The 27158-nt window shown below is 36.0% G+C and overlaps 1 protein-coding gene and 1 long non-coding RNA gene across 2 annotated transcripts; one reads left to right on the forward strand and one right to left on the reverse strand.

Moving 5' to 3' along the window:
- Positions 1–1532: 1532 nt before the first annotated feature.
- Positions 1533–26515, reverse strand: rell1 (RELT like 1). The gene is made up of 7 exons (XM_052560830.1): positions 26016–26515; positions 13113–13310; positions 10903–10977; positions 8841–8892; positions 4277–4522; positions 3066–3195; positions 1533–2954 (listed from the first exon to the last, which is right to left on the reverse strand). The coding sequence occupies exons 1-7, from the start codon at positions 26131–26133 to the stop codon at positions 2931–2933; spliced, it is 843 nt and encodes a 280-aa protein (XP_052416790.1). The 5' UTR covers positions 26134–26515; the 3' UTR covers positions 1533–2930.
- Positions 17710–24057, forward strand: LOC127961625 (uncharacterized). Its single transcript, XR_008154478.1, has 7 exons — positions 17710–18793; positions 18894–18937; positions 19267–19396; positions 19563–19639; positions 20541–20644; positions 22620–22740; positions 23279–24057. It is a non-coding gene; the product is annotated as an uncharacterized LOC127961625 (long non-coding RNA).
- Positions 26516–27158: the final 643 nt, after the last annotated feature.

Consider the following 27158-nt stretch of genomic DNA (forward strand, 5'->3'; position numbering starts at 1 on the left):
AAACAGTTCCAGAATGATTTGCTTTTCAAATTTGTATTCAGTCTTAGTTAAATTGATGCTTTGATCGCTAAAAGCAAAGGTTTCTTTTAACAGTACAAGAGGCCATGCTGACACCACTGTTTGGGATAAAAGAGAGAATCGTATCTGGTTTGATGAGTCAAAAACATTTGGGTATCTAGCGTTTAGAGAGCCCTGACTTGTGTGGTTTACTAATAGACGATAGAAGCCAAAAAGATAAAAGACATGAAAGGAGCATAGACTTTTATGCCAATGCAAATATGGTTTTTAAAATTCCAAATAATGAGTATTTTTCTTTTTTTACAAGAGGGTTTTACAAAGTCTTTTAAAATGTAATTATACACTGCTGTTCAAAAGGGCTGTTAAGATCTTTTGATTTTTGTTTTGAAAGAAAGCTGCAATTTGATCAAATACAGTAGAACACTAATATTGCAAAATTATTCATTTACAATTATTTTCTATTTTAATGCCATTTATTTCCTGTGTTGAAGCCATTACACTAGTCTTCGGTGTCACACGATCCTTCAGAAAACACTAATAACACTAATTCAGTCCTTTAGGAACATTTCTTATCAGTGTTGAAAACAGTTGAACAAACTGTTTGTGTGGAAACAGATACAATCTTTTGTGATGAGCAGAAAGTTCAAAAGAACAGTATTTGTTTGAACTCGTGTAATATATTTAGTCTAATTTTTATTTGAAAAAAAAAAACCCCTAGTGTATATAAAGCATAGCCAATATAGAAAAGCACAATTTGTGCATTAACTTAAAAACCTAAATTCAGTTTCCTTTAGAGCCAAACATATATACAGAATCTACCTGAATAAATGTGCTGCTGCGTGGCTGAGCGTTCACATCTCTTTAAATTCTGTGTGGGCTTGAGTTAATGATTCACAAATCCCAAAACATATCCAGACTAATAATACTCAACAGCTGGTTAACCATTTATATGCTCCAGACTCATAGCGTTAATGCACATTCTTGTTGCTTAATCATTCTTTCTTCCTAGAAAAGTACATAAATAGCATAAAGTACACAAATAGCCCTTAATTAACTCACAAAAACTATGTATTTAATGCACAAGGTCACACACTTTCCAGCAGGCCATGGGTAAACAGGCAGCAGTCACGGAGAGATGGGAAAGATATGCCTTCAGCGTTACAGAGTTTTGGAAAAGCTACAGACCTGAAGGTCATTAGTGCTGCACCAGTCACCTATTAACAGACTCTTACTGATCTTTAACCTCCGCCCAGCTCTAGAAAACATAATACAGATGCAAGGACCTCTCATGCCTTACTATGGATCAAGGCTCTGTGATTTTATCATGCTGAGAATTTTGAAAGGGCATATAGAAGTTAAAGTTTCTCAAAGCCATTACCTTTGAGCTAAGCTGACCTCTGAGCATTCAGTGTAGCAAATGTGCAAGTACATTGTGTGTCCTGATCAGTCTTGTGCTTCAGAATGGAAATGACGTGGCTTGTGGGTAAAGTAGAATCAGAACAACAAGTCCAATGTGTGTTTAATCTTTTTAATGTATAAATTCTGGGTACAAAACTTCCAGTAAAATATAACAGTACATTCCCATTTTTTTTAAACATTTCTATACACCTTTAACATTTCTTTAATTATTTTCGATTTCAGAAATGGCAGTACTTGAAGTGACCATTTCTGTACACATTAAGATTATTATATATAATTATATTTCAGTGTGAATATCTTTACCTAAAATTTGAACAGTAAAGACTTTGGGCAACATTTAAGCTATTCGTTCCAGCACTTGTGCAATGAACTTGACCACTTCTAGACACCTCAAGGTCTTTCTTTAAGGTGTTTGAGCAACAAAAAAAAAAACAAAGGCAAAGAATCAGTGGCACAATAATGACAATATTAATAAAAGTCAAAATACATAAAAAAAAAATGTCACCTGTATATTTATTTTGTTAAAATACGCAGAATTATTAAAAGTCCTATATTTCTGTCCTCTTTGCCTATGTGTGGCACTACACCAAGGACACTTTTACTTTTGTGAGGTAATATACATGTTTTATCTATTATATTTGTCTGACATTATAATAATATATGAGCTATATGAGAGTTTCTGAACTGGATGTGGATGCATGCAAGCTATAACGAATCTTGAAACTACGAATATTAATCATTGCTTAAGCGCTGAGTGTTCAACAGACTGATGAATTGATCGCAGTGCTCTGATCAAGACATCAAGCAAACTTCCAGTCGATTAAGGTGCGCTAGGTTGATAAATTAATCTATTAAACATGCAATTTGACTGGTTTACAGAAAAATGTTGTCAAAACACAATTTAAGTCATTAAAAAAAAAAAAAAAACTAAGGTGAAAAGTTGCATTTAGTGAAGAGATCAAACCCAGTCCGTTTAAGATGACAAGAAGTTAAGAAAAACGTTTGGTCTAGATTGTAACTAGTCAGAAATTTCATGGCTCTGGTTTTCCGTGTTTATCACAGCTTGCAATAAATAGGAAAAAAAAAAAACTGGAACAAAACTTCCCACTTCCTGGAAGTAGCCCAAAGAGGCACAAGGCGAAAACCTCGGACCATGACGCCAGGTTGGATTAAACATTGACACGTTCATAGTCGTTAACAAGCACAAATGAAGCCATCCGCCACTGATAATGACACAAGGATGTTTGAGAAAGATGTGTTGGCATGGCGACAGGTTAATGTTTATCATGGCTTCTGCTGCCTTTCCACAACTGACGAGTCTCATGACAAAAAGGAGGGTTCACATCCATCATCCTCTTTTCCTCCTCCATTATCACATCTCTCGTCATAGTTTCATGCGTTTCCCCTCTCTTAAGTCCTATTTGGAATTGTGACTTCCAGATTAAAAGTTTTTTAAAATGTCACCTGAGAAGCTGCTGGAGCTCTGTCAGGTGTCACTTTGAGCGGTCTTCTTTTTCCTAAAGACAAACCACATACAAAACAAGGACAAAAACACCAGTTGATAGCTTTACCTGCATTATGAATGAGAGGGGTTATTTATTTAATTTTTTCATACTACAGCCACTCACCTGTGACTTTGGGCCTGTGTTCTGTTCAGGGGGGTCAGCGTTAGCAGGTGAAGGGGGAACACTACCATTGGGCTCGGTGATCAATAACGTCCGCCGGGCCGATTTGGGGTCACACTTTGTCACACGGAATCTAGAGAAAGAAAGAGAGACGTAACAAGAGCACAAAGCTCAAAACCTTAATAATATCCATAATATTATTAAATATTAATATTTATCCCTACATTGATTCATTTCAGTGATTGGGACCATCAAGTGTATCAAATTAAAGCAGATATTAAGCAGACAGTCTGCTAATACACTAGTGACATTAGGTAGTTGGTAAGTATTTGCAAAGTTGGTAGACTGTCGAAAGTAGACTATCAAAACAAGGTGTTACCTTTTAAGTCATTTATTTATTTTTTCGTACATATGGTGCCGGACAACAACTTGCATACTGCATTATTTAAAATATGGATGAAAAATCTTGGTTGTATTATATTCCTTATTATACACACTATATACATATTATATAATTTAGGCCTAGTAAGGTATTTCCCAGTCATAAATTAAAGTTAAGCCAAAAATGTATTATGGTGGTTTGTCTTGAAGACCTTTAGTAAAAAAGTAGACACTGAAAACACCACGAGGGTCACGCATGATTGAGTACCGTATTTTTCGGACTATAAGTCTCACCTGAGTATAAGTCGCATAAGTCCAAAAATACGTCATGAGGGAAAAAACATATATAAGTCGCACTGGACTATAAGTCGCATTTATTTAGAACCAAGCACCAAGAGAAAACATTACCGTCTCCAGCCGCGAGAGGGCGCTCTATGCTGCTCAGTGCTCCTGTAGTCTACACTGAAACCATAGACGGTAATGGAGACGGTTATGTTTTAACTTGGTTCATTTCTCTCGGTTCATGTCAAATAAATTTTGATAAATAAGTCGCACTTGACTATAAGTTGCAGGACCAGCCAAACTATGAAAAAAAGTGCGACTTATAGTCCGGAAAATACGGTATGTGTAGTACATCCAGACTTTTTAGCAACACCTTCATTCATCTAACCAAAATATTTAAAATTGATATTTAATTCCCAACCCTAACCTCATTGAACCAGCAAGATCTAGTCCAATTCTTTCCCACCAGTCTCGTCTCTTTCGTCTAGATCCTGACTCATACCTCAAATGTAATTCATCATATGTTAAGTGTTTATGTACGTAACACACACCTGCCTACAGACAACACTGTGACTCCTCCTATGTGACTGCGTCTGTCCAGTCTCTTGCTGGATGAGCGTCTCATCAGAGGCCATTTTTTCTGGTTGCAGCGGTTGCAGATGTTCTTTTGTCCTCCGACCCCTCCGATGGTGTGCAGGTGGTTGCAGGTGTGTTTGGCTGCGCTTTGCGGCAACCCTGGCAGTGCAGGGGTCTCTGGGCTGGTGGGTGTGTTCGGTGAGGTGGGTGTCAAAGGGCCACTGTAGGAAATTGAACAGAAAAATAACAGCTTGACTGCATGAAATACCTAGATGACCTAGTTACATATGGCAACATTTGGTATATACAACAGAACACTGCAGTTGGTTCTGTGGCCCCCAATGTGTTTGACTTGACCTACTCCAAGCATACTAATTTCCAACAAATTAACTGAATTTCACTATTGTTCGGACACAGATAGACTAAGCTTAAAGATTTCGTTCACCCAAAAATAAAAATACTGTAATTAATTTTAGCTGAAACACAGCACAATTGGAGCAGTTACTTTAAAAGACAGATCAACTCTCTCCCCTGCTGCTTTATCTGTCCTCTCCTCTCTCCTTCTCTCTCTATTTATTTTGTCCTTTCACTCTGCCAACCAAAAATAAAATAAATAGGCAAATGCAGTGGTCCTTCTCTTATGTCTTCATTACACTGCGGGATGTTGTTCTGCTCTGTGTCTGTATGCGCCTGTGCCTCACTTGAGAAGCAAAGGAAGAGCAGGACAGAGATACTTCAAAGGGACTAAGAGGAACATAAAGGAGAAAGAGACACACATGCAAACCCACTACACAAGAAATTTGTTCAGTGTGTTCTGCAATGGAGCTTTAAATGTGAAATAAATCATTTTGATCACTTACTTTATAAACATTTAATTAAAAAGTCACTTCAAAGCAAGGTTCTGCAGGATGTCCTTGGTCTTATTAGCCCCTGCTGGTAGATTTCATAACTACACCTTCTAGCTGCCAGTGTTAACTACGTCACTAGTGAAACAACATTTTTCAGTATCTTGACAGTAGCCATGCCACTTTTAACAAAGTGTAGCTTTTTCAGTAGCAAGCTATTTTACAAGTAACAATGTAGTGACAAAACGGTACACATCTATGCTTAAAATAATGAATCTTTTGCCAGTTGGGCATTTCATATTCTGAGTCGGTTCTTTTCGAGTAATGTGTTGACGTTAGGCAGATACAGCAATAAAAGGCAGAAAACAGAAATAATGCTGGTCTGGACAGAGTAGCTTTTTCAACACTGCTACCTGCAAAAAGCATCCTTCTCCTTTGATCGTTCATAAATAGCCAAGTATTCTGACAAAATCAATTTTGCAAGCATGTGCACTGACATAAGTTGCAAACTCCACCCCTCAATGCATGAGCTTCATGGATGCCCTGAGCACTCAGTAAGTGTCTAGAGAATGGACAGAACAACATCTCCTCTGCAAAATACCCAATCACCCTTCATTGTGAGCACCTCTCCATCCCTTGGGTTCCTAATCACTCCATCCAGAGCTCCTTTCGTCACAGCGTCCGATTGCTCTAAACCTTTCACCTTCCCTATGCTCTGCCCTTCTTTTCAGTCTCTCTATTTTAGTCCAAGTCTTGTGTTAAAGACAGTAGGAATCAAATTCACTCTGCTCTGCTTATACAGTGTGTCAAGCAGAGTGACCTCATTGTTCAACCCAAATCTGTTATTCACATGAATGCTCAGACCCACTGAAAATCATACACCACACACACACACACACATAACGTCAGAGGAGGACATCTGGGGAAAAGGAAAGGATTAAAGGAATTCCCCAAAATGTAACGGTTTACTCACATTCATACATTCTTTTTTCCATGGTCCAAAAAAAAGGGAGACATTTTGTAGAATATGCTGGTTGAGATTTTCCATGTAATAACAATGGATTATTAAAGATCAATAAGGTTTAAAGGGGTCATGACATGAGAAACCGAATTTCCCTTGATTTTGTTTTTACACAGAAGAGGTCTTTGTATGCTTAATACATCCTGCAATTTTCAGAACTTACAATTTCCTCATCAATAAAAAAAAAAAAACATCCCTTAGAAAACGGATAGTTTTGAATCAATGGTACAAGTTGATGTCATCCAGGTCATTTGCATAAACCCCACCTCCAGAGCAAAAAATTTACATAAACCCCACCCACTGGCATTTAGCCACTTTGTAGCTTGACAACTGATTATGCTGAATGCGATGGTCGCATCAAAAGCAAATAGAAATTACAATCACTGCCACTATCTGAAAGCGAACATGCATCTGTATACTGTATCCAGTGTAGACCAGATACAGTCCACACACGCAAGTCTGACGTCAATATGACAAATGGAGTGAATGAATGCTTTGATGCATTTAAATAGCTCTTTCGCGTCTTTGTACAGATATCAGAAGGCTCCCAGCATATGGAACAAGTGGAAGTTTATTTTTAAGGCATCCCGGTTCGTGTCAGAGGACAGTCCGGAGTGTTTTGTTTTGTAAACGGGGCACAGTGTCATGGAGAGTTCCCAAAGAAACATTTGTTGAAAGATCAAGTGGAACTAGATCTGACTGCGGCTTCATCACAAACTGATAGCTAATGATTTCATAATGCTTTGTCTGGAAATGACTCACAATAGCGAGGGGCATTGATAGTTTTTCCTGTACAATGACGTTAGCCAATCATAACAGTGGCTGATTCCTGACAAGCCTCAAAGGGGTCATATGGCGTTGCTAAAAATAACATTATTTTGTGTATTTGATGTAATGCAATGTGTTTATGTGGTTTAAGGTTAAAAAAACTAAAACATTTTCTACATACAGTAATGTACATTATCGTTTCTCCTCTATGCGCCACCTTTTTGAAACTAGTCAATTTTTACAACTCACGCTGGAATGGTAAATCCTTTACATATGAAAACATACTTCCAGACTGTGAGTCAGAAGCACCAGACTGTTCTTGCAAAGTTGGAATGTACTGCACACATCTGAATATTTGAGCCAGACGTTTTAGGAGGGTGTGGTTGACTTAACTTTGATAAAGAATATCTCTTTGGATTTGAGACTGTAGTCTTTGCAACTTCACAGATCTTCTTTATGCACCAAGAGCTTGAAACACTCCAAAGAGAAAGCAACATTTTAATCGCATCATATGACCCCTTTAAAAGGACCTGCCTCTTAAAACTCTCTTCCATGTATTTACTTGGTTTTTGGGTATTTGTGTGTGTGTGTGTGTGTGTGTGTGTGTGTGTGTGTGTGTGTGTGTGTGTGTGTGTGTGTGTGTGTGTGTAAAAAAAAAAAAATCCTTTATTAACATAAGTAAATCTCAAGGAACATATTAAAAAAATAAAATCCATGTCATGACCCCTTTAAATAAATAAATAAATACATTTTCAGTGAACTGTTTGAATCAAACCGAATCATTCAGGTTCTCTCTTGATCTGGTCCCAACTGTTTTCTTTGGTTAACAGCTGTAACAGTTCAGAAGTTTTAAAATACACATTTAATACCATTTTTATGTTTTATGGTCCTTTTGAAAGCAACCATTACATTTATTTCCTTTTTCCTCCACTGCAGAAATAAACGTTAAGGTTTGGTATGGTAATAAAAGTTTGGTATGATATAAGAGTAAATGACAGAAGAATTATTTTAATCTAGTGACTGATGTGCAAGACTGTAAATTACACAAAATGTATGAAAGAAACTGAGTGAAAATATAACATTTCAGGATGAAGAAACATTCACTCAAGTATTCTGAAATGCTACAGGAAAAAGGTGTAGAATAGCTGATATAATAGTATATGAGCAATAAGTTCATAAAAGTGAAGATCCTCTGAAAAGATTAACATCTTAATCTTAACAGGTTAATATATATTTTTAGTACCTGATAATTATCTGTCTACTTCTATACATTCATGTCATGATGCTGATAACATATAGCACAATAACATTTATATAAATCTTAAGGCGAGACCAGTGTTCCACCAGACTCATCTTCCATGACCTCTCTGTATATGTGGTTTTCAAAGTCTTCCTGGATCTAATTCTGGCTCGCAGCAGTGTCAGTGATTGATGCTTTTGTGCTTCATGGTGATTTCCTCCACAATGTGTCATATGAGACAGACAGAACCACCTTTCTGCCTCAATGCTCCTCCTCTGCTGTTATTTGAGAAGTGACAGCGCCATCGTGTGTAAGGGACGGGGCACTGATTCACAAAACAGCTACTGAGTTTTAATAAGCTAACAAAACAGTCCTGTTTGTTTTCCCAAGTATGCTAATTTGTTTTTAAAAACGTCTTCATATAAAGTGAGGAAAAGTGAGAAAATATCTTTATATAATATATACAGCATTTATAGCATTATTTTTAAGTGAGGACACAATAGGCTGCTATTGAAAGAACTTCAACTTAGCTTTTCGTTCTGAATTCATATTGAATTACCAATATAATAGTGCATTTATTATTAGTATTTGCCAGTTCAGGACCATCAGATATCAGATGAAAAACAACAACAACAACAACAGGAAAGATATATTAAAGGACTTACCCCTCCGATTCTATACTGTCCTGAACCATGGCTTTAAGTGCATCAGAGTTGGCTGGAGAAAAAAACAAAAACAAAAAAAGGGAGAGAGAGTTCTTTAATTGACTTCAGCACAGAGAAGAGTCTTCAGCCACAGAAACTAAACCATTTAAGCAAACCGTTTAGTCTTTTGGGTTGCCTTCTATGGGTGGCTTGTGAAAACCAATAAATCCTAATGGAATATGTCCCAAAACACACTACAGAACCACCCCCTCCTCAACACACACACACACACACACACACGTGCCCCCTCAAAAATAATGAGTGCATGATGCCCCTAATTTATTTGTCAAACAATGAAACATGATGAAACAATTTTAGCTGAAACTGTTGATTACTTTTAGAGATTGCAGTGATCCATGACATGATGAAAAATGACTGAATGTATAATACGTAGCTTAAGATCAAATAAAAAATTGTGCCCTCTAAAGTCGCTTTGGTCTAGAACCACCCCACCCCACGAATTGTGCAACCACTGGCAATGAAAGTGACTAGCACTTCACAAACTCTCAGTTCCTTCTGTTTACACAAGAACATCTTATCAATTTTAAAGAAGTTGACTTCTACATAACTTCTTATTTAACACATCTCATAGATATGAAGAAAAACGCCTGTTTGAACATAAAAGAGGCCACAAAAATGTATAAGACATAAGAAACAGTAGAATCACTTCCTGTTCACAGCATGTGTCATACAGCTCTTATGGGGAAGAAACAGTGGAAAATGCTGCTGGTGGAAAGATTGGGGACTGGGCTCTCGTTCTTCCCACTGGTCGCTCATTTGTGACTTTCTCGGTTGTTCGCACGAGCACATAATTGGGTGAGGGGGACTAATCAATGCATGCTGACAAACTTTCATCATAGTTCATAGTAATATAAATATTCAACTTTCAACCAGTTCTTTCATCATCATCATCATTTGTTATTCAAATTGTGAACAGATTCGCATTCTCATTCTTGGTGTCACTCTTTAGAAGAAAAGATTTTTGTCTGTTTTGCTTATATCTATAGGCCTACACTTTGTACTTTTTAAGTCTAAAACAAAAGATGGATTGATTGTTGTTCTTATCTGAAAAGCACAACAATAAAACAGTAGGCTACAGCTTGCATAACGTTTATTAACAAAAACTAATCAATGAGGCATGGCACACACCACATGCTGTATTATATTCTGACTAATAAATTACAGAATGTTTAGCAATCACTGAGGAATCAAATAATAATAATAATAATAATACTAATAATAAAGAAAGCCTCCATAGCATTACGTGAGGTAAACAGCAAAGATAACAAACTTTTCAAAGCAAAAGTCAAAAATAAATTAATAAAAAATAAAATACTGGCTGTCAGTGACAGGACTAGCATGTTATTTATTAATATTTTTTTTCCCTTACAAGAATACCAACATGTTCATCTTCGCAGGGATATCACTAGACCCTTTTTTGCTAAGGCTCAAGTGAAACACCGCTGTGCAATCATGGTTTGTGTTTCTATCAACTGTTTAGAATCACAACTAGTGACTAGATGAATTACTGGTCCAATCACTCAAATTGGTAAAAAAAAAAAAAAAAAAGGTCTGAAATGTTATTCAGACAGTTTCTCACACTGTGATATTTACAGTACCTACAATCCAAAACTTGTTCACATGACAGCGATGAAGCAGCCACGTATGCAATAAAGATGCTTTTTGAAAGGAAGCTAGAAACGCTCCTGATGCACTTCAGGAAGATTCTTTGGTCGCTCAAAGCAGCCGAATATGTTTGAATAAACCTGGGGACAGTCTGTAACTAATAGGAGAACACGATGAGGTCAGCTGAGGATTGTTCATGTTCAGTCACAATCAATTCTGCATTACAATCAATGTGACTGACTGCTTACAACATCTCATATTTCCCCACAGTCCATTACAAACTAACAAAGACATGTCATCAGTTCTGAGAGGCTTCTGTCAAACTGCTCATATGACCTTTAAGTGTAATGATATGTAAATCTAGTGATCTTTAAATCAACAAGTTCATTGAGCTTACCTTCATTTTTCATGATGTAGTGAACAATTTGGCCCACCGTGTCAGTGTTGCCTTCACTGAAGGTGTCGTTCAGATCTGACAGAGAGAGAAAGAGATGTGTTGGATTAAAAATAGAAGAGCAACTGAATATTGGCCAAATTGCTTTTGTTATACAAACTAAATTAAGTGAAAATGGAATTGAAAGTGACATCTTTTTAAAAAACAAAAACTCTGTTCAGTGTTTTGTGTCATACAAACAGAACTGAGGTACAAAACATCCAGAAAAGTGTGTCGGGTTAACAGCCTTTGTCTCAAACTGTCATCAATGTTATTAGTCTTTGTCATTTTATGACACTCAATACGCAGTTGGTATGAAATGATGTATTTGCTGACAGTTGAACTAAAACGACTTACTTATGATAGCAGAAAACACTAACATTTACAATACGAACAATAACTATGGTCTGTTGGCATCAGTGAAAGGTCTCATAAAGGCATCTGGAAATGGAAAGGAATTTCTCAAAATCTTCAGCTCAGAGGGAGCCGCTTACAGAAAACACACACACACACACACACACACACACACACACACACTCATACACCACCCATGTCCTTCCTGAAGGAAAGGACAGACTTCCTGTGTTGGATTTGCTCTCATATACAATTTATGACTGCTTATTATTTCTTTTTCTTTTTTTAGTTGGTTTATTGCATGTTTTAATCCCCATCTAAATAATTTCCATACACAATGTCAAAATGTCTACAGTCTAGGTTTACCAACAATAAACCAGATATTACTTATTTTCAGAATTGACTCGCCCAAAGTGTTTTTTATTGTTAACTAAATCTAAAAAATAAAATAAGCTTAAGCTAAAGTACTACATTACTCAAATTTAAACTGAAATACAAATGTACAGAAATAGTAAAAAAAAAACAAAAAAACAAAAGCAAATTAAAATATTAAATTAAATTATAGAAGAAGTAATAAATATTCTAATGAAACAGAATGATACTAAAATAACACTGCTCATGCAGAATAAATGCATTTGGATATTGAGAGGAACGTATATGGTGTGCTCAAATCACATGCAATGGGATATGGGTGGATCCAAAGATTTGAAGACAAACAAAAAGAGGAGGAGAGTGAAAGAAAGAGAGGTAGGGTTGTGCCAGGTTAAACAAGTCCACGCACACTTAAGTTTCCTAGAATTCAGACAATGCCACGTGAACAATCCTAGAAAAGCATACAACCCAAAACAGAGACTTGCATTTGAAAAAAAGTACATAAAAAATGTGAAAAGAGAAGAAGAGAAAACCATTTTCTGGAGCTAAAACATTCCTAGACACAACCATAGCAGCAGAAACAAATATACGGTTTTAAACGACGCAAAGATAAAAATAGTTGACAAGGTGTGTCAAGTTGAATTTCTCTTCCTATAGCTGATAAAACTGTAACTTTATTCTTTAGCATATGTGATGTGTCTTTGGCAGGGCCATATATGCTAGAGCCAACTCCCAAAACCTCCCTAAGATGCTGATAGGAAGGATGAGGACTCATTAGTAGAGCACAATGAGTTTCTGTTCTCCAATCTAAAAATGATGACACTAAAACGGATCATGTAAATACTCAAGATACAATCACAGACGTGTCAAAATACCAAGAAGATGAGCAACTTTACTGAGATTAAGTAAGACAAGCACGTTAGAAGAGACTTTTCTACATTTCTGACATTTCTTCACCTATCTTCTTAAAGAATGTCTGAAAACAAGGAAAACTAAACTGCTTCCAAGTGGGCTGAATATAAATCTCAGCTCAAATCGGCTATCCCACAAGCACTTGAAACACCATGAGGTCACGCATCCACTTTTAACCTCCGGTGGTCCTTCAACTGATTGCTAAGAGGAAAGTGGTTTAAAATATTTACTTCTTAAGTCTTTCTTTTCATTTAAATCCACTGCTTTACACCAAACAGTTCAGACCATTTCCATATGCATTACAAACCATTAAACTTCAGGAAACACTGAAGAACCAATTAATAAAAAAATAAACAGCTCCAGTGGCCATTTTAAGATCCTTATCAAAAGATCTCCTTCCCAAATTGTATTGTCTACATAAAAAAATAAAAATAATAAAAACAATCACAGGAATTATATGATGAATGCCATTCATCTGGGAGGAAGTTTGACCTTCTTCAGCAGTTTCAAGAAACATGCAATCAAATCACTCCCACCTCCTTTCTCTGGATCCTTCTCTTCATCCTCCTCTTTCTCCAGGTCCTCCTCTTCCTCTGCCTCAGTTGTACAGCGGTAGCCCTTCCTCTTCAGGATGTGGCAGATCAGGACTCCCAGAAGCCCCAGCAGGAAGAAGAAAGGCACCAGAACAAAGGCAATATTATCTAGGTTACCCGAGTTCCCATCAGCCTTGCCATCTAAAGAGAGAAGACATTAATCAATACGTTACAAACTGATAGAATGATTATCTGATTAAACACCTGACTTTGTTTTTATATCTGTTAGACTCTTTAAAGTCAGTATACTTCTTACAAATTAACTTTCATTAGTTATACACACTAAAAATGTCCATACATACTTTCCCTCCTCTGGAAAAATGGACCAAAAACTGACTGAAGACTCATCTTGATCTCAGGGGTGTATAAAAATTATGAAATTGTGGCAACTAGCAACAATGAAAATATCCATCCCTCCTTGTCTCTGGCTGCATTCAAAATCACATACTTCCCTACTATATAGTAGTAACTGAAAAAACATGGTGTTTCATTCACTAAACACATACACACTAATTTGAAACCTGCATACAGACGGTTTCACTAAAACATTTGTACTAAAATGTATACTGTATTTAATAAAAATTTAAAAAATAATAATAATAATAGCAGTTTATTTATATAGCACATTTCACATGATGGTAATTGAAGGTGCTTTACATATAAAATCATTTTAATAAATCATATAAATATAGCCTAATCACAACAATAATAAAAGAATGTAAAATATTTAAAATTATTTAGTTAAAATGAAGAGTAAAAAATGATACACAAAATAAAAGAAAAAACTATTAAAAAATATAAATTTTTTTGATGCTGATAATGTTTTCAGAAACAAACACACACACACACACACAGCCTACACAATGCATTTGTTTAGCACTAAAGTGTTCTTATTGTGTGAGATTCTTTGCAGAATCATATGCAATGTTTTTCTTTAAATGATTCCACTGTTAATAACAATTCCAAACAAAAAAAAAATACTTTTTTTTTTTTTAATAATGCAGGCTTATATCTAAAAAGCAGATACCACCCACTAGCCACCTTGTAGTTCATGGCAGGTTTGAGCTTTAACTTAGCAGTTATTGTTAAAAATCAATTCTAAAGTGAAAATTAAAAGCATTTTACAGTCGTTACAAAATGGAAAATCCACTTGATAACAAGGAAGAAAACTGAGTCAAGTCACTGGAATGTTCAAGTAAATGTTATGCACTACTTCGAAAAACCCTAAATGAACTAGCCGACCTTACTAATCGACAATTTAGCTGATATATCTTTAGATCAACTTATAACTTCATTATGTTAATATACTTTGAAACTTTAGCCACAGAAGAGGGCTAAAAGCAGAGTTAGCGGTGCTTATTCAATAAGTGCTGAGAGTGGCTAGTGTCTGCACAGACAGAGAAACGCATTACACAGCTCAAAATGAGACAGGCCAAGTGTTTGGCCCGTCAGATGCATCGAGAATGACAGAAAGGGCAAGACTGAGTGAAAGCGAGGGCTGCGGAGGGAAAGAATGACCTCGGAGAGCAGCACAGAGGACAGACACTGGCATGGTACCCTGCAGTGAATGACTCAGGGGACGCAGTAATGCCTGTAAATTTCCACTACAGTTACAATCTCTCATTTCATCACTCTATATCGTTCACTCTTAACCCTTTATGTACTTTAGTAATAGCATGGTATTTTGTTATATTCCACAATACTAAATCATTTCCATGCACCAACTAGGAATGCACACGTTTCTGCAGGGTTCTTAAATGACACACCACAAAATTACAATGACACCATGTGGAAAAAAAAAACACACTGAGCACCCTAGCAATCATATATAGAAACACTCTGGCTACTACCTACGTTACATTTAGAATCATATTACCCAATTTCTTCACAGAATTCCTGTCACAAAAGATCACATCAGCTTCTGAAACTAGCAAAGATGTACAGTAGGCAGAGTCTGGGGAAAATTGTTTGTTTCTTTCTCAGAAGTTTTTGAGCGGACTACCATAAGTGAAAGCCAAAGGCTGACACGTCTTCATGGAGCCCACTCAAAATTCATTTACCTTCTCAAAACAATTCCCTCAGATTCTGAGGATCCATCAACAGGTTTTCCCTGTCTTTCCCTTTATAAATGTATAAATGCAGCAAACAAATACGCACACTTCAATACGCACACTTCATCTGTCTTTCAACCAACAATCTCTTATGAGGAAAAAAAAACAACAACAATCGAACATCAAATGGAGAACTCTTTGTTTAAACATGTCTTGACAACACAAGAGGTCAAAGGGATATCCTGTCTGTGAACAAACTGTTTATTAGGCCTTCCTGCTCGATCTCTGGGCTCTGGTATTGAACTCTGACCCCAACAAGTTATGCACCAAGCACACATGCAGAGCAGACAAAGAGCCAATTGTGATGTCTGTTACTGCATGTCTTCATATCACATGCACTGATGCTTTGACTTTTACAAAACACGAAAACCTAGAACACAGTGTACTAAGGGACGTAGACTAGTAATCGATTAAATGATTTGAGCCTTTGTCTTATGAAGGCGTCAATAAATACAATCATCTGAATTCCACCATTACAACAGAATATACTGGGTGGAGCTGTGGATACGCCTCATATGCATAGGTGATGAGACGTGTGCTTGTAGGCACAAATGTGGCAATATTATGATTCTTATCAATAGGTTCGGATCTTATTACAGTTACACAACCCAATGGATAATGATCTATGTTAAAAGTAAAAAGAAAATTCAAGGCACTAGGAGAACCTCTTTTTCAGAGCACATCTTCTCCACAGCAGGCCCCGTTTTAACTGGAATGACACAAAGGAATGATATTGTTGGAATTGCTTTCAGAACTAAATTATCCTGCTGAAAAATGATATAACCATAGACTGTATAAAAACATGGACATAGTGTCCGGGACATCACCCATAGGTTCCTGAAGAGCGTTTTTGAAGCTCAAAGGGGGCAGAGCGGGCCATGACCATTTTGGCAGTGCACCACTCCCAGAAAATTGAAAATGGACAAAGATGCGGGAGCTAGATGCTGAAAACCACACCCACCTACCTCAAAGGTGGTGACAGACGCGGCAATCCACCTGTCACTCAAGTGGCCACGCCCTTAATTATGCAGAACTTTAAGGCTTAATATAATTTAAACTGACAGGTTTTTTTTTAAAAAGTGTTTTTATACTAAACATTAACATTATTTCTTCATGACAGCAAAATTAGCCATATAGACAAAAAACACTTTTTGTACCAGGCTGCGAACACTTTTTTTTCTGCTGTAAAGTTTAAAGGGCATTTTAACATGGAGAGTCTATGGGACTGACTCCCTTTTGGAGCCAACCTTTAGTGGTCCGTCGATGAACTGCCGTTTTAGTCACTTTCGAGGTTGGTTTTCACGACCAGACCGGAAGGTCGTCGCTTGTATAAAATATTAACAGCCAATTAGAATCCACCAACTATAAGGAGCTTGAGCATTTAGAGCGGTAGACCTTACTGAAGCGCATGCTTTTAATAAATGGAATGTTATGGTGGATTTGTGTGGGTGCTAATATAGTTAACAGCAAAAAGTTATCGTTCCTGGTGTGAAGAGTTTACATCAACATTTTTTAATAAAATGAAATCATAAACATTTGAAAGTCTTTATATTTACGGAGCTAAAATTTTAAAGCAAGTGTCTTGTGTAAACTTTGTTTAAACTACTTGATTCATATGGATTTCTTTTACATTGTCTTGATAAAGTTTTTAAGCACCAAAGTTTAGGATCTATGTCTAGCAAAAGGACAAATCATGAATGCGTAGGAAATTACCAGTCATCTTGATGAACTGGCTCGACGCCAGAGCAGTTCTGATCAGACAGGATTACTAGCGAGACGGGGATCTGATGTGACTCACATGCGCATGAACAATAAACACTTCTAGCTACGTAGTGCAGTTACCGCCCACTTTGACAACCAGGCCTAGCAACCAAATGAAAGAGAATCTCAGTTATCTTGGGTTACAACAGGTGCAGTCATAAAAATGGACTTGATTCACTCAAGGAAACTACATGGATGGTGTTCAGTCTAAATAAGAGTAATCTGTGCAATGTATAGGCAGGCATTCCAGCTGAACACTTCTCCTTTTCCATTCCACTTGCTGAACTCAACACTAAAAGGGAACGCAAAACATGATGACATCTGAGCAAACAGCAAAATTATGTAAATGAAAGATTTCAGACTGGTAGTTTTCCAATTAGACATCCAAAGAGCTTCTTTCTAGCCCCATGTGACTGTTGTTTATTTGTAACATCATAATCCAGGGATGTTGCCCTTTTAGACAGCAGCTGCTGCTTGTGACGCTCCAGTCATAAATATAGGCGTGCTGAGAAATTTGATATGGTTTCTATTGTATTTGATCCAAACAGCTTGAAAAAAATAAAAAATAAAAACAGAAGGAAAACAAACTGCATACCACACTCCTGGCTCTAGAATTTTGCAATTTAGATCAGCAATCAGAATGCAAGTTAGAACAACGTTGACAACACATGCATTAGGATAGTGTGTGCATTAACAGAAACTGTTTTATCGTCTGAAAGACCTCTTTGGTAACACAACTGACCTATCGGTAAGCCCCTTCCCTCAAACTCAGACATCTTTAGGTTTCAGCGCCATAGAGAATCCCTGGAAGATCCAAAGCTCACATCGGTTTGATGGTGTTTGCTACAAAAATAGAGAAATTATGTGCCTGGAAATTATGTTATGTACCCTTTAAACCTTTAATTAAACCCATTTAATTAACTTTTGTGCTTTTCTATAGTATTTAGCCTCAAATGCCAAATATACATTGGATTGCCCTGCTGAAAAAAACAATAGAAACCATTACAGAATTTGTAATGGTTTTAATGGTTCTTATTGGAATTCTAATGGTTTTAATGGACACTGTAATGGTCTCTGTGGGTCTCTATTGGTAATTTGCTTTCTTCTATTGGTGGCGTGTATTGTCTATTGGATACCATTAAGGACCAATAGAACACCTTTAGAAACTTCTAGTGGTATCTACTGGACACCAGTAGAAACCATTATGACTCCAATAAATTTAGTGGTTTCTTTGGAAAACTGTAATGGTCTTAGTGGGTAGGCTACTGCTGAAAAAAAATGAACACACGAACAATAGAAACTATTACAAAATTTGTAATGGTTTTAATGGTTATAATGGGAATTATGTTGGTTGTAATGGTCACAGTAATGGTCCCTGTGGGTCTCTATTGGTAAATTGCTTTCTTCTATTGGTGGTATGTATTGTCTTGGATTGCCACCATACGTCATTTGGAAAGGTTATTTTTAATTCATTTAATTTTTTTTTTTTTTTTTTTTTTTTTAATCAACTCGACTCGTCATGGCCTTCAAAATTGACTTGAAAAGTTGGTCTTTGTTTTGTCTGTCGGATTTGGTCCAAATTTAGCCCAAAAATAGATGTGAAATAACAGTGAAATTCTGCGTGACTTCCACGTGCTGTAATGTGCGCGCACGCAGAACTGGAGCGGAGGACGTCACCATGGAAACGAGGCGGCAGCCCAACCGTCAAGCAGCTGATCGCTGACACTCAATGTGGTTTCACTTTTTTTTTAGGTAAGTTTAGTCTATTAAATTACACAAATAGTACATTAAAGTGTTCCTGACACTTTATTTCATGTAAATTATACACTTTCGTTTAATATTTACTTTATAGAAATGGTTTAGCGTCGTCAGAAAAAGTCCGTTAGCATCTCAAAGGTAAGGCTAAATACAAGAGGTAACGATAGACATGAGCTCTTGTTTATTAAGTTTGGGCTTTTTAATGTCATCTTGTGTGTAGATGAGCTTGCTCTCTCTCTCTCTCTCTCTGTCTCTCTCTCTCTCTCCATATATATCAATGGATGAATGGAAGTAACTTAACCGAATTAATTTAACCCTAAATGTATCCACTGTTTAATCCTAAAATGTGCAGTAACGTAACCTGATAACGTTACATCACTTACATAGATCGTGAAAATGGACTGAAACCTTCAGGTTTTGATCTTTCATGGTAAACACATAAATACAAACTTGTTCTGTGATTTCAGAAGTGCCAGAAAAAAACCTCTATGACGCAGGAGAAGTTCCTGATTTTAACATTTCTGAAGGGAGCTGCTGACAGAGAGGATGAAAACATACACATTTTGATGTCCACGCTGTAGGAGCATTACTAAATAAGTAAAACTAAAAAATATATATATTTATTGTAAATGATTATATAAATTATATATTCTGTGAATTATTATTTTTCTTTTCTGCATTTCACCTCTGCTATAGTATATGCCTTATACCTGGCATTGTATAATAAATATTGTTGTCTCTGTGACAGTGCTTATGTTCCTAGGTTCTTCCATGCTGATGGCTGTGCTCTAGTCATATCTCCTGTCGAAGAACATTTTTAGACATTATGAACCATGAATAGTAAGAAATTCGTCAAACATACACCATTCAAAAATGTAAGGGTCAGATTTGTCATGTATTTCAAAGACATTTTTATGCTCACCACTGCTGCATTTATTTGATTAAATACAGTTAAATTGTGAAATTACCATTTTTTAATAACTATTTTCTATTTAAGTTTGTTTTAATAAGTGATCAAAGCTGAATTTTCAGCATCAGTCTCCAGTGTCACACAATCCTTCAGAAATCATGCTTTGTGAAAACAAGAATAAAATTGTACAAAATATTCACATATAAAGCAGTTATTTGAAATTGTACTAATATTTCACAACATTACCATTTTTATTTATGATCAAATAAATGCAGTTTTCTTAGTGTACATGAGACTTATTTCAGAAACATAAAAAAATCTCTATCTCCAAGCTACACACTCTCACACCAAAGTGACTGTTAAAAATCATTCAAACTTTGTGTCAGTACATCATAAATAGGAAAAGGCATCAGATCACCGTCTGTGATTTGTTGTTTCGTGCCGCATCCAGTGTAGAGAGCATCACTGATTATAAAAGGCTCTGTTGTATTTTGTTGTGCTGTCCAGTGACGACACAGTGTTAGAACTCTTGTTAAATATCATTACATATGATGTATGTATGATCCCATTCAGCACTGATAGATCTTTTCTATTTCAGAGACTGAAAATCATTGATAAAGCACAAGGTTACTGTAACATATTTAAACAATATTAATAAGAATTAATAAAAATGCATCTGTGACTTAATATTGCTTCTTATTCTTCAGTGGAAAGTTCTCATTAAACACATAACTTTCTTCTCATCTTTGTGCATTTTCAAACGTTGTGCATATTTCTGAATCATTTTTTTTTTTTTTACTTCATAATATTGGTTGTCTTCTCTTGTTTCAGAGTTTAGCTCCAACCCCAGTTAAGCGGACCTGAGCAGCTGATCAAGGATCACCAGAAACTCTGCAGAACGGTGGTCCTCCAGCCCAGGACTGGACACCAGTGTTGTAAGTCATTCTGTCTCTTTATAGGGCATGCTCAGAACATATTGCAGGAGATCTCAACATTGTCTCTCAAGGTCCACTTACATGCAGCGTTTTTCTCCAACCTGCAGTGCACCTGAACACATTAATCGAGGTCTAACTATTAGTGTTGTCACAGTACCAATTTCAGTACCAAAGCAAAACACAAAAACATGCTAATTATTATTATTATTTTTTATTATTATTATTAGCCGCACTTATGCTAACAATTAACTACTCTAATAACAGTGTTCATTTCAATCCGACATTCAAATTACAGTTATATATATATATCCTGATAAATACAGGTGCTGGTCATATAATTAAAATATCAACCAAAAGTTGATTTCACTAATTCCATTCAAAAAGTGAAACTTGTATATTATATTCATTCATTATACACAGACTGATATATTCCAAATCTTTATTTCTTTTAATTTTGATGTTTATAACTGACAACTAAGGAAAATCCCAAATTCAGTATCCCAGAAAATTTGAATATTGTGAAAAGGTTCAATATTGAAGAGACCTGGTGCCACACTCTAATCAGCTAATTAACTCAAAACAACTGCAAATCCTTTAAATGGTCTCTCAGTCTCGTTCTGTAGGCTACACAATCATGGGGAAGACTGCTGACTTAACCGTTGTCCAAAAGACGACCATTGACACTTTGCACAAGGAGGGGAAGACACAAAAGGTCATTGCTAAAGAGGCTGGCTGTTCACAGAGCTGTGTGTCCAAGCACATTAATAGAGAGGAGAAGGGAAGGAAAAGATGTGGTAGAAAATAAGTGTAGAACCAATAGGGATAACTGCACCCTGGAGAGGATTGTGAAACAAAACCCATTCAAAAATGTGGGGGAGATTCACAAAGAGTGGACTGCAGCTGGAGTCAGTGCTTCAAGAACCACTACACACAGACGTATGCAAGACATGGGTTTCAGCTTCGCATTCCTTGTGTCAAGCCACTCTTGAACAACAGACAGAACCAGAAGTGTCTCGCTTCAAAAAGGACTGTACTGCTGCTGAGTAGTGATATATCAGACCCAAGAATGCAGAAGAGCTGAAGGTCACTATCAGAGACACCTGGGCTCTCATAACACCTGAGCAGTGCCACAGACTGATCGACTCCATGCCACACCGCACTGCTGCAGTCATTCAGGGGAAAGGAGCCTCAACTAAGTATTGAGTGCTGTACATACTCATACTGTTCATGTTCATACTTTTCAGTTGGCCAAGATTTCTAAAAATCCTTTCTTTGTATTGGTCTTAAGTTATACTCTAATTTTCTAAGATAATGAATTTGGGATTTTCCTTAGTTGTCAGATATAAATAAATATATCAGTCTGTGTGTAATGAATGAATATAATATACAAGTTTCACTTTTTGAATAGAATTATGATATTCTAATTATATGACGAGCACCTGTATACACAGAATGACTAATTGAACTGCTTTTATAGTTTTAATAATTAATTTATTTGTAATGAATAAAGGGATTTTATTCATTTTATGCATTTGATTATTAGTTTTTCTTACTTGAATGCTTTTGTTCGGATGTAAAATAAAAAAGTGAATTATTATTAAGAAAAGAACTGCAGGAAAAGAAGCAATGTTGCTCAGTGATTTTGGTTTGGAACCTTTAGAAAATAGAAAAGAGTTGACTTTGCCAACTCTTTCAACTTCAAACGGGTGTAGCTCAGTCATTTTTTTATATATATATATATACAGTTATACATCATTTTGAAGGACTTTTTAATGAGAAAAAAAAACCTCAACTGATTTTTTCTCATTGTGACTAACTTTGCCAGCACAGGTCACATATGCTACTTAATTTCCACTTGAGAGTGGTCAGATTTAAAGTCTGAGATTAGTCCATCAGTTCTTGAATTTCAATTTTTGTTCATGTGTGTGCGTGCGTGTGTGTGTGCGTGCATGTGTATGTGTGTGTTCAAAACAAGAGTGTCTGTCTCAGAAGCTGAAGAAAAAAGGCCACACCTTATAGGAAATAAACGCCTCCTAAGTGTATGGAAATACCTGGCTGAGGAGATCAGTGACATAAACCAGATAAAACTGTCAGTGGTAAGTGTGCTACAACCTCTTATCTAATATGACTCGAAGTGAATAGAGACTATGTACCATAAAAAGTAGATAATGTAATTATTCAAGCCTATTTGTGAAACTGGACCACAAAACCAGTTACAAGGATAATTGTTTTTATTTTATTTTTTAGATTTTTATTTCAATAATAATACTAAATAAGTTTTCCATTGATGTATGGTTTGTTAGGAGGACAATATTTGTCTGAGATACAACTATTTGAAAATCTGGAATCTGATGGTGCTAAAAAATATAAATATTGTGAAAAATATTTCAAATCCAGAGCAAAGCATTTTATTAATAAAAAATTAAGTTGATACATTTATGGTAGGGAATTTACAAAATATATTCATGGAACATTTTCTTTTTTTAAAATCCTAATGATTTTAGGCATGAAAGAAAAATCAATAACTTTTTTGAGACTGCCATATAAATATATGTATGGATAATCTCACATACTGGTAATGTGGTACATTGTCCTAATGAATTGTCCCTTTTTTTTTCCTTTTTTTTTTTGCAGGTCTGAGACAGCTACAAGCCACAAAAACAGTTCATAGTTCCTGCATTTCTATAATGCATTAATGAATAACAATAATTTAAATAAAATGTAATGTCAAGGTTTTGTGTTAATTCCAGCTATGTTGAGTATTCTGTGAATAATTTTGATTTTAGGTGCATATTCTTAATTCTTTGCAAAACAACCTGAACTGTTTGCTATTGAAAGGTTGGTATGAAGTTTAAATAAATAAAAACATTATATTCTTGACAAAACCTGTGTACAGTTTGTATTAATAATTTAAATTATTTACTTATATTAATTAATGGCCTAATTACCAGCTATCAGTTAAACATTCAAATCAGAACCAATATAAAAGTGCAACGAAAACTATTAAATATATGCAAATAAAGACCAGTACAAACTTGCAATGGAACCATCAGAACCATTACAAAACTGACGGAAACCATTAAATTTGTTTTAATAAAGACCAATACAAACTTGTAATGGAACCATCAGAACCATTACAAAACCAACGGAAACCATTAAATTTGTTTGAATAAAGACCAATACAAACTTGTAATGGAACCATCAGAACCATTACAAAACCAACAGAAACCATTAAATTAGTTTTAATAAAGACCAATACAAACTTGTAATGGAACCATCAGAACCATTACAAAACCAACAGAAACCATTAAATTTGTTTTAATAAAGACCAATACAAACTTGTAATGGAACCATCAGAACCATTACAAAACCAACAGAAACCATTAAATTTGTTTGAATAAAGACCAATACAAACTTGTAATGGAACCATCAGAACCATTACAAAACCAACAGAAACCATTAAATTTGTTTTAATAAAGACCCATACAAACTTGTAATGGAACCATCAGAACCATTACAAAACCAACAGAAACCATTGCAAAACCAACAGAAACCATTACAAAACCAACAGAAACCATTAAATTTGTTTTAATAAAGACCAATACAAACTTGTAATGGAACCATCAGAACCAATACAAAACTGTGATGGAAACCATTATGTGCAAATCGTGACCAATACAAACTTGTAATGGAAACCAATACAAACCAATAAATCCTAATGGAATATGCCCAAAACACACTACGTAATGGAAACCATTTGGTAATGGTTTTAATGGTTAATTGCTGATGGTTTGTAATGGTTTTGTAATGGAAACCATTAGAATTTCTGTAATGGTTTCTATTGTTTTTTTCAGCAGGGTGGTTTCTTTAACTATAATAAAAAAAAATATGAATGGTAATATAATGTTATACAAAAACTTAAACAATGGAAAAACCCTTAAGATAACATGTAGAAAGTAAAACAAAACATCTTAAGCATGCAGAATAACATAAGTGGACTTTGAACAATTAATTGCCAACTTGAACGTAAGTGTGGCATCCATAATTGTAATAGCGATTAGAAATTAGATTAATTGTACAGCCCTATTTTTTAGTGAAGGGAAATACCTCTGTTCTGTTATGTTAGACATTTGAAAGAGTTTCTGTAATGTTGAAGCTTTTGTGGTAACCATTGTGCTGAAGAGTAGACCACATTAAGGTCAACACTACACTGATGCTACAGGCCAAGATTTTGCTAATGCCAGTACAAGAATCAGATTACTTGTTCATTAAATATACATGCTCAATGAGTTACACTATTCATGTGCTACTATAGCTGTGGATCTGAACTGAAAAGGAACATGTAAATCGGTTCCAGGCCATTTTTATTAGTTTATTTTGCGTAATCGACTTATTTATTTAAATAATTAAAATAATTATTCTAACTCAGTGTAACTTAATTGTTGGTTAAACATTTTTCATTAGAAGTTCTCAGAAAAGAAAAATACGAAAACTGTCACGTTTATTATTATTTGATTTATTTTTAGAGTGTAGACGAACTGGAAACATGCAGCGACCGTTAGTGTGAACGTGGCCTCTCGAGGAATTTAAAAAAAAATCTTTATGGAAAAGAAGAAAAAAAAAAATCGGGAACCAAGACCAATGTTTGGGCTCTTTATAGTGAAGAAAATACTGGAGTGGAAATGGAGCGGAGTGACACTGAACGCTTTGAGTCAGGAGTCTCTATCGATCCGCTCCACACTCTGTTCCAGTCCAGCTTTTCAGTTTCTGTAGCTTGGTGACGCAAAAAGTTAGATGTTTTGGCTTCTCTCGGAATCGGAAATCTTTTCACGGGCACAGAAGAAACAAATACTAACTGGCCAAATGCAAGTCACTCCATATTAACAACAACTTCTATATAAATACAGCGTTAACAGAACTGCTGTAGGCTTGTTTGCGTGATCCTATGCGTAAATAATGGTCTCATCGAAATGACAACGAACTTAATTAAAACAGAACTCAATCAAATATCTGGATGAATTAACAACCTGAGCAATGCAATGTCTAAACAATGTTGAGCTATAACTGATGAGAGTTCCAGGGAACGCTATGTAGGAGTCGGTGCATCTGTTCTCACGGCCATGGACTAACAAGTCCCCAAATATCGATCCTCGACACACGGCAGCATCAACGCCTGCACGGGTCCCAATCCCAGCGCATCTGATTGACAAACCGCACCTTGCACAACCCCTGCATTAACCCAGGTGCGCAAAAAAACACACTGATATGATACAGGCGGGCATGGATGCCTGGTCATTTTGCCGGAGAAGGTCTTTATCAATTAGTCAGCCCTTGCATGTGTCTTAATACGCGTGTATGTAACGTTACTTACTCGGCGTGATGTTGGAGCCATTTCCCATCGCCCCAGCCTGATGACTGTCGACCATCGTCCACGGATGATCACGGAGTGTTGTGTTAAAAGACTCGTGAGCTTTGAGCTGTGCCTGCATTCACAGCTACTGTTTCCTCATTCTTATCACTGCTCTGAGGAACATCCCACTCTTAAAGTTGTAAACCCGTACTTTACAGCGTATCACCGCACGGTCAAGACCGACTCGGATTCAAAAGCAGAAAAATCCTCAGGACAAAAAGCGTTTGTAAAGATACATGTATGTTTAAAACTGTCCTGTATTTATGGTGAGTTTGCATAAATGCACACAGCGCGTCTCCAGTCCTGCAAGGGGCGGCAACACTTCTACATGTGTACAAGATGCAAGAAAAACAGTGGATAAGAGAACCCGGAAATGGGAAAAGGGCGGAGTCAGGGGGAAAAAAACTATGGGAAGACCATAGACAGGGCAACAGAACAGATATCAGCTTCTAACCTGAATCCAATGAGGTCGCTGTATCCACTTCTTTTACTGTCTATGCTTCTAACCCTAGTCCTACTCCTTACAACAATGCAAAAACATACATGTATGCTGTATTGATGTGCGCATGCACAGCAGCAGACGAATCCGTGTTCCATCTAGCCTTTAACCCTTCTTAGTCAGAGCAAAATAGCGCACAGAGATAAGATGTTGTGATTTCGTGTGGCAAACGCTGCATTTCAAAATGTAACCTATTTTTGCAAGAAATGGAAATCACAAAAATCACAAATAATGCCACTGAACAAAACATATTTATGGACCTTGTATTTACTTGGACAATTTTTTATTATTTTCATAACTTATAATATGTTAATGCTGTATTTAAAAAAATAATCTGTACTTATTTACGTTATTTACGTCTGCAACTTTCATAGGGTTAAAAAAAAGTGAATCTGACACTTGCTAAGGAGATCATGTTTTAAAATATGCTATATTTTTATAAACGACGTTGACTTATGATTTTTATTTATTTTATTATTATTTATAAAAGTAGTTCAAGTTTCAAACCTAAGATATTTTACACTATATTATAGATATGTACCATAGTAGTGTCTCACTTCTGGGGTTTATTTTTAGCCTTAAACGTGTAATAAAGAGAGTAACTT

The sequence above is a fragment of the Carassius gibelio genome, chromosome B7 (genome assembly GCF_023724105.1).
Source record: "Carassius gibelio isolate Cgi1373 ecotype wild population from Czech Republic chromosome B7, carGib1.2-hapl.c, whole genome shotgun sequence".
NCBI lineage: Eukaryota > Metazoa > Chordata > Actinopteri > Cypriniformes > Cyprinidae > Carassius > Carassius gibelio.

What these genes read in the sequence shown, in the direction of transcription:
- rell1 (XM_052560830.1), bottom strand. Translation starts at nt 26,133, where the DNA reads ATGCAGGCACAGCTCAAAGCTCACGAGTCTTTTAACACAACACTCCGT. An exon ending in TGGCTCCAACATCACGCCGA is followed by an intron (nt 13,311 to 26,015) that starts GTAAGTAACGTT and finishes TTCTCTCTTTAG; the next exon opens with ATGGCAAGGCTGATGGGAAC. An exon ending in ACAGTGTTGTCTGTAGGCAG is followed by an intron (nt 3,196 to 4,276) that starts GTGTGTGTTACG and finishes TTCTTTCTCTAG; the next exon opens with ATTCCGTGTGACAAAGTGTG.